The sequence below is a fragment of the Fringilla coelebs genome, assembly GCF_963513975.1.
Source record: "Fringilla coelebs genome assembly, chromosome: 5".
NCBI classification, from domain to species: Eukaryota; Metazoa; Chordata; class Aves; order Passeriformes; family Fringillidae; genus Fringilla; species Fringilla coelebs.
The window spans coordinates 19,843,606-19,851,420 of NC_140033.1; the positions used below are offsets into that span (position 1 = coordinate 19,843,606).

General features: G+C 46.5%; 1 protein-coding gene across 1 annotated transcript; it reads right to left on the bottom strand.

Moving 5' to 3' along the window:
• Window positions 1-1,017: 1,017 nt before the first annotated feature.
• On the bottom strand, window positions 1,018-1,734 carry LOC311153489 (tetraspanin-7-like; the record flags this gene model as incomplete). The annotated part of the gene is made up of 1 exon (XM_084205419.1): window positions 1,018-1,734. The coding sequence occupies one exon, from the start codon at window positions 1,732-1,734 to the stop codon at window positions 1,018-1,020; it is 717 nt and encodes a 238-aa protein (XP_084061545.1).
• Window positions 1,735-7,815: the final 6,081 nt, after the last annotated feature.

A 7,815-nucleotide genomic window follows, 5' to 3' on the forward strand; every position in this document is an offset into this window, starting at 1 on the left:
ACTTCAGAGACAGATTCTTTGAGAGAGGAAAAATGTCAAGAGTCTGAGGGCTGTTTTCTGAAACCCTTCTATACAACAGTCAGCCTGTTCCATTCATCCTGATGTTAACAGTAAAAGTCCAAAGCAAACTTCTGAAGGCCAATGAACCCTTCCCTCCTCTTGCCACCCCTCATCAGATCTGATCGTACAGCTTTTGCCATCTTCCTGTACAACAGGGACCAAGATTTTAGGTCTTTTCAGCCCTGCAAAGATATCTATAACAGCCACACACTGGCTACGAGGACAGGCATATCATGAAGGAGGGAGTAACACTTAGAGCTGCAGCTCCACCTTTAGATAGAAATCGGCATTGGAAACACCAACAGCGGGAAAAGCATCCGTAGCAGCTGGACAGCTTGAATACACTCACACCGAAGGAAGGATATCTGCGGCAATGGGATGCACGATGCTGGACAGTCCCTCAAGCAGCTCCCAGTGTCAGCTTCTGGCATGGCTGTCTGGGTGCCCCTGGACCAGGCCTGCACCTCGTACACTCCAGCAGCTTTCCAGTAACATCATTTTCCAATCTCAGAAGAAAACTCACATAATGTAATGTCAAGAGACACTTCTCTTGCTCTCCTATACCGTCTACTCTTTCCTGGTCCACGTTTAGGTCCCTTGGTTTTTACATCACCCAGAAAACTGGTCAGCCTTGCCTCAGATGTCCCTGCTGCCTCAGAAAGTGATGTCTGTCCATGCTGCCACCTCTCCCTGCAGAAGTGCTCCAGAGGCTCCAGTGGGGACCTGCTACCCTGCAGGACACATGGCCAGGCCAGCAGGCACCTTCCCAGCACCTTCCCCTCTGAAGGACTTGAGATGCTCATAGCACACCTAACACAGTCTCCAGGGGAATGGAGCCTGGAGGAGGATGCTCAAGTGGAAATGGTGAATCTGAAGGAAGGATATTCCCAGCGGGATGTATTCAGTTATGAGGGAAAGAAGAGAGCAGAGGGGACTAGGGGCAGGAGTGGGGGGATCTCAGCGAGGGGTGGCGATGCCCAGCAGGTGGGCAGGGACGCGGGCAGCCAGCAGGCAGGCCAGCACAATGCCGACGAGCTGCAGCAGTGCCAGCCCCAGAGCAGCGGTGGCAACATAGAGCATGTTGCTGCCGACGAAGGCGGACACCGTGCCGAAGCAGCCGTCGGGGTGCAGCCGGCGCGCGTCGGGCGGGCTGCGCTGGCAGCCGCGGCGGGTCCGGCAGCAGCTGAGGGGCACCGAGCCGTTCTGCTCCAGCGCCCAGGGCGAGCCCAGCCAGTCGCGGTAGCTCTCCACACCGCAGCAGGACAAGGCGCGCTGCAGCGCGTCCAGGGCGTCCGCCACCCCGTCGTCCTCGCCGTATGCCAGCAGCGCCCGGCGCAGCCCCTCCTGGAAGCCCTGCGCCAGAGTCTGGCGGTACAGGAGCGCCGAGAGCCCGGCCGCCAGCCCGGCCGCCAGCACGGCGGCCAGGAAGGCGCTGTAGGCACGCAGGAGTCCCCGGTGCTCCGTAGCGGCGCCGAAGCATCCCAGGAAGCCCCAGATGATGACAGCGACGCCGGTGGCCAAGAGGATGGCAGGGGCGCTGGGGTAGTCGCTGGCCGACAGCGCCAAGTAACTGCCCAGAGACACCTTGGCCCAGAGGCCGATGATGAGCATGGTCAGCCCCGCTGCCCAGAAGACGAAGCTGAAGGCCATGAGGGACAGCTTGAGCAGAGTCATGGTGCCCTCGGGCCCTGGTGTCGTGCGGAGGACGGTGGCGGTCACGGTGAGGGCCTCCCGCGGCCGTCGGTGCCGCCGGGCGGTGCGGAGCACGGGCGCCTCGGCGCCGTTCGAGGTGCGGCCCCGCCGGCTCCCCGAGCAGCCGTCAGTGCGGCCCGGTGCCAATGCCACCGCTCCTCCGCCCCGTGTCCCTTTTGAGGGCGCGGCCCGGTGCCAATGCCGCCGCTCCTCCGCCCCGTGCCCCTTTTGAGGGCGCGGCCCGGTGCCAATGCCGCCGCTCCTCCGCCCCGTGTCCCTTTTGAGGGCGCGGCCCGGTGCCCCTTTTGAGGGCGCGGCCCGGTGCCAATGCCGCCGCTCCTCCGCCCCGTGCCCCTTTTGAGGGCGCGGCCCGGTGCCAATGCCGCCGCTCCTCCGCCCCGTGCCCCTTTTGAGGACGCGGCCCGGGGCGGGCCGGCGGCGCTTGGCCGCGCTGCGGAGCTCGGCGGGGGCAGGTCGAACCGCCCAGGGCGAGCCGGTGCCCGGCCGCCGTCCCCGGGCTCCACTCTCGTCTCCCCGGGCGAAGTAAACGGGTGCGACTGGCAGCTGCCCCTGCCCGCAGCACTGCGGACCCTCAGCCGAAAACACTCTGTAACAGGAGAGTTCGGCGTTAAACTTTAACGGCATATGCTGCAGCCCAGGTTTACCCTGGGCAAGGGACTAAACTTTTATAAGCACTAGGAGTAGTACTTAAAACAGCACATAGATAACCCACAGGAAGCATAACGAGAGGTTTGGGTTTTATTTCTTTAACTGCATCAAGCTGTACTATTAGGACCTTTTGTAGAAATAAGCATAAATCTGTACCTGAATATCAACTAACTACACATTCAATCAGTCACTCAGTTTAGATTTTCCCAGATGGAAACTATTTTCAGTGTGGCCTGGCCCTGTTAAATATTCATTTGATTTAGCCCATGATAACACCAAGCCGCTGAGAAGACATTAAACCACGGCAAGGTACTGTTATGTAACTAGTGGCCCAGCAAGCTACAAGAAGAGATTCCATCATCAATGTAGTCTCATTGCAAAAGGGCAAAAGATAAGATACTCCTACAAGTCAGGTTAAAAAAATAAATATTAGTAGGAAACTGTAAATGAGACAGTGTCTCAGTCAAAGGTAGAATTAGCATCTCCAGGGCTTCATTTGTATGTGCAACAGTCACACCAAAAAAGCAGCTTGTGGTGGTTCACATCTTTATCAAACCCTTTTGGGACTGAATTCTGAGGTTTAATTGTGTTTCAGTGGTAACATTTTGTTGATTTCTTTCTGTTACGGATTTAGGGAGGGAAAGGAGGTGCTTTATGTGTAACAACATCTTAATGCACAGGTTTAATGTGCAACCAGAAACTCATAGTTGTCAAACCATTAATATAGCATAATCATAACTGAAACATCCCTTATGCTTTATTAGAGGCATTGAATTCTGTCCATTCTCATAATCCATGCTCCTGAAACTGTTTGGGTAAGTAGAGGAGGTAGGATTGGACTCCTTGAGCATATGTGAAGTCATAAATGATGAAACAGCTTCAGTGTCTGAAAAATAAACTTGCTAGAATAGCTTGATTTTTCAGACATTAGCCAAATCATAAATTATGCTTTCATCTTAGTAAGAAAATGGCTAAAGAATCTCATTAAATCATACAAGTGAATAAATTTTTATTATACTGCATGTGGTATGTGGACTGACAATCTGATGAAAGTGAAGTGGTGTTCCATTCCATGTTGTTTTGGAAAGCAAAGTGTTGTGGAAATACCTAAGAAGGGAGGATTCAGATGTGCCTAACCTACTAAGAGCAGGGATACCAATTATCAAAGAGTGGCTACAAACTTGGGTAGGAAATATACTGAGATTGACCCTGAAAAATGCAAACTAATATATCCTAGAGAAAACTGGTGCTTAGTGACGGCAAGAAACTGTCTGCCAACTGCATCTGAAGGCCATGTGGGTGATGAGAGATACCTAATTAGGCAGTGCTCTGCAATACTCTTTGGCAAGGAAAAACCAAAGTCTGCTTGAAGCATGAATTTTCCTGTTTCTTTACTCTTCTGGTTTGGTAATATTTTAAGTGTTACATCTTCTTCCTGGCAGATGCATGGTGATTTTGATTTAAAGTGATCATCTTGACTTCCTGTGATTCTTTTTTTTTTTTTTTTTTTTTTCCTGGAGTTTACACTTGAAATTCTGAAGTGACTATTTCCCATCACTCTGTAACAGAGGGGAAGAACAATACAGGGATTCTTCATGGCTATTCAAGCAAACTGAGCCTTTGTGTGGTTCTTAGTTCATGACTATTTAAGGTGCCTCTGGCCAGAAGAATGAGTGGCAGTAGTGGCACAGAGAGCCAGATCAGGTAGTTAGGAGCTCTACCACAAAAATATGGGTAGCAAGAGTAACTTAAAAAAGTATTGGTTTAATGTTCTCAAGTGTATTTTCCTTAGACACCTGAATGAGATTTTCATGTCATGATTTACAGAGAGATAGTTTAGCTGATAAAGTACCTGCGTATTTACCTTGGGGAAAACTAGAAGTCCTATGATGCCAGCACAGGTTCTGCTGATGTTATACTAGTGTACCTTTGATGTTGTAACTACTTATTATTGGTAGTTTATTGTCTGGCAATATGCTTAAGAGCTCCTCCCGTGGACAAGATGCATACTGGATGGGATCCCTGTAAATACAAAACAAAAGTGTCCCCTATAGTAAAGTCTGATATAGCAATGCTTCATCATGTTGAGTGATTTCTTACACCATAAACTCATGTCCATTGAGTTCAATAGAATGGGAAAAGATGAACTTTGGGAAAGAGAATTTCCCCTTAATCTTTCCATTCATTCTGGGAAGGAAATGTGTCAACATTTCATACCAGAACTCACTTCCAGTTGCAGATCCCTTCAGGGAAAATTAAAAGATTATGAAACACCACGTATTCCTTGCCCCATCACAAACCTTTGGTCCAAGAGGAAATATTGGATAAACTGCTTTTGCTCATCGGCAGACTCAGAGATGCAGCCTGGGCAGAACAGAGGCATCCAGGTGGGGCTCCTACCAGCTTGCAGAGCTGAGCAGATGTCTCCAGCTGCAGCAACTATGATCCTAAGGAAGAACTCAACCTACTGATCCTTGGAATGTACTAATGTACTTCACCAACTGTACTAGCACAAGCACTTTTTTTTTTCCCAGCAAGTTTATTTTAGGAACTCAGGTGTGTAATCTCTGCTATATATCAGTTACTTTTCTATTAATAGCAATGATCAGAGATTCTTTGAATTAATGATTTACTTCTAATGTGTTTTTTAACCTTAAAATGAAGCACAAAATTTAATTTTAGCTGTACCTTCCCTGAAACTAGACAAAAATATGATCTATGCCCTGAGCAAGTCTCCCAAGGCAAAATTCATTGCACTTTCCACTGACCCCACAGAAAATTATTATATGCTGGACATCAGATACATTTCAACACTAGTATATCCAAATAGCATTCAGGCTAGATTGGTGGTAACGTGTCAAAATACCATGTCAAAGGAATAAAAAAAAAGTAAATCTTTACATTTTTCAGGGAGCAATGGGAGAACAAGATAAGATTAAACACTGGCAAATTTTACACTTAATTTTAAAATATTTGAACATATTTCTACTAATTCTGTTTCCACTTGTTGTATTAGGAGCTGAGGGTATTAAGCATTTCACATATGGGATCTGTGTCATGTGCACAGTGACAGCAGTTCAATGTACTTGGCAAATCATCATTCATATAATATTTACCTACACTTGTCAATACAGATTTCTATACTGGAGATTTACAAGATCTGCATCAAGAAAGATTTCTTCCACCTTTCACGTGGCTGGTATAATTTTGTATCATCTTTGCTGGGTTTGAAAATTAACGACCTTATTTCTTTATAGCCGCTTTTCCTGTCCTATCTTAAACAAATGCCATGATACTAATTGTGGAGTAGGCAATCCAAAAGAGAGTAAATTAGGGTAAATTAGAGAGTCACATTGCATAGCACAACCGCTTCTGTTTAATTTTATCACAACAGAGGAGGCTTCCAGTTCACAAATGCTGATGCAAGGGAGAAGACTGTTCCTCTCTGGATGCACAAAGCAGACCCCAATACACCATGTATTTTATTTTGTTATGTAATCAATGGACAGAGACTTGTAGTGATATTGTAAGTGTAGCCTTATGGAATGAAAGCTGTCATTGCTGATTATATAAAAAAGATAATGCACACAACCTGATGTATAGAGGTGATCTATATGTTCCCTGTAATGTGTTTTTATCAAAAAATACCTATCAGTAGTCCCTTGCTTCCTACTGGTGCTTGGCACAAGGTTAGTGGGGAAAAGTAATATTTGGTTACAAGAAAGGTTCATGCTTTCTGTGTCCCTGAGTGAGGAATTGGGAAATCTCATGGATAATTGCACAGCTGAAGCATTTAGCAGAAAACAGAGGTTCAGTGCAAAGGTAGGTGTCCCACACACACCAGCTCATTCCTACCTGCACATGTATCTTCATCTCTGAACTTTGCTTCTGTGTTTTGGCAAATCTTGCCATGACAGGAGAGGACAAGGTGACCACACACACTGTGTGTGGGCTGGTGAAAGAGCAGCACTCTTATGCTGGGGTCACTCAAACCCATGTCCTTGCTGAGGTGAATGGTTACAGCTTTTCTCTAACGCAACAACACTGCAGAGGTTTTTCCAAGCCTTGGGGCCTGGATCCATGTTCTTTTACAGTTTCCTTGAATTGCTCACATGAAGTGTGCTGTCCTCAAGCAAGCATTGCTCTTGCCTGCTGTAAAGGTCAGGAAAGGCTTATTCAAAGGAAACAACCTGCGTGCAAACAACACCCTACACTGGCATCATTGCTTAAATCAGGACAATAATTTGTCAGCCTGCCTGTCCTCTCTGATACTCAGATATGAAGGATCTTGTTTTGCTCTCTTATGATGATAAAATCTTAAGTAATCTTACTACAATTTTGTATTAAGAATGCCTGTTACATTATTTATTCTATAGCTTGTCTGTAGACAGTAAAGCATTAATCAGCATGATGGAAATATGAGAATTACAAGAAGCTTTCTTACAGTTTCCCATAGGAAGAATTGCTGAAAACTTTCTTCTTTTATTTTTGTGAGACATTTTTCATGTACTTTTGAAGTTACTCATCTTCATGGGATCATGAGGGGAAAGTCCTGCTTAAATAACTTAATTTTTCTTTATGACAAAGTCACCTATCTAGCTGACCAAGGGAAGACAGTAGATGCGGAATTCTTTTTATTTGGCAAAGCATTCAATACAGTCTGTCACAGTATCCTTCTGAACAAAATGCCCAACACACACAGCTGGATGTGTCCATAATACAAAAACAGTATGATTTTTATTGTTGTAGTTTGGGTTTCTTTTCTCAAGAAAAGCAGACAATTTAAGCAGTAACCTGTCTACGGACTATTCAGGTTTTCAGATGGAGAAATTTTGTTGCAGGGCACAGGTAGCCCTTAAGCAAGTAGCTTGGGAAGTTATTGCTGTTAGTTCCTATACTCTCACCAGAGATGGAGGGACAGATTACAAGAGTGCTTCTAGGCAACTCTCATGCCAGGTAGGATGGATTTGCATAAACCCTCTCAAAGTCATTAGGGGCACAAAGCTCTGATTGAAGGGTGATAACTCTTTAAACCACTCTACCAGGACCCCAAGGGCAGGTGAGTGGAAGCTGTTCATTGTGACCATGTGTCACAGTCAAGACAGCCATGGTACACAGAGTATCACCATGCAATTTCAGATGGCTTTAAGAATTCACCCATACAGAGTAACATCACACCTCATCAGAAAGCTTCAAGCAGCTGCTCATCTAGAACAACATCACATCAGAAAGCTTCAAGTGTCTGCTCTCCTTGTTCTTTAGCCCAGCCTTTATAGTCTTACAGTCCTGCATTGCACCTGTGTGTCCTTTGGTGATTGGTCAGTGCACATGGGCACTCCATGCCTCGTTGCTTTCAATGCTGGTCACCTGCCGTTCACAGATGTAGCGCATTAG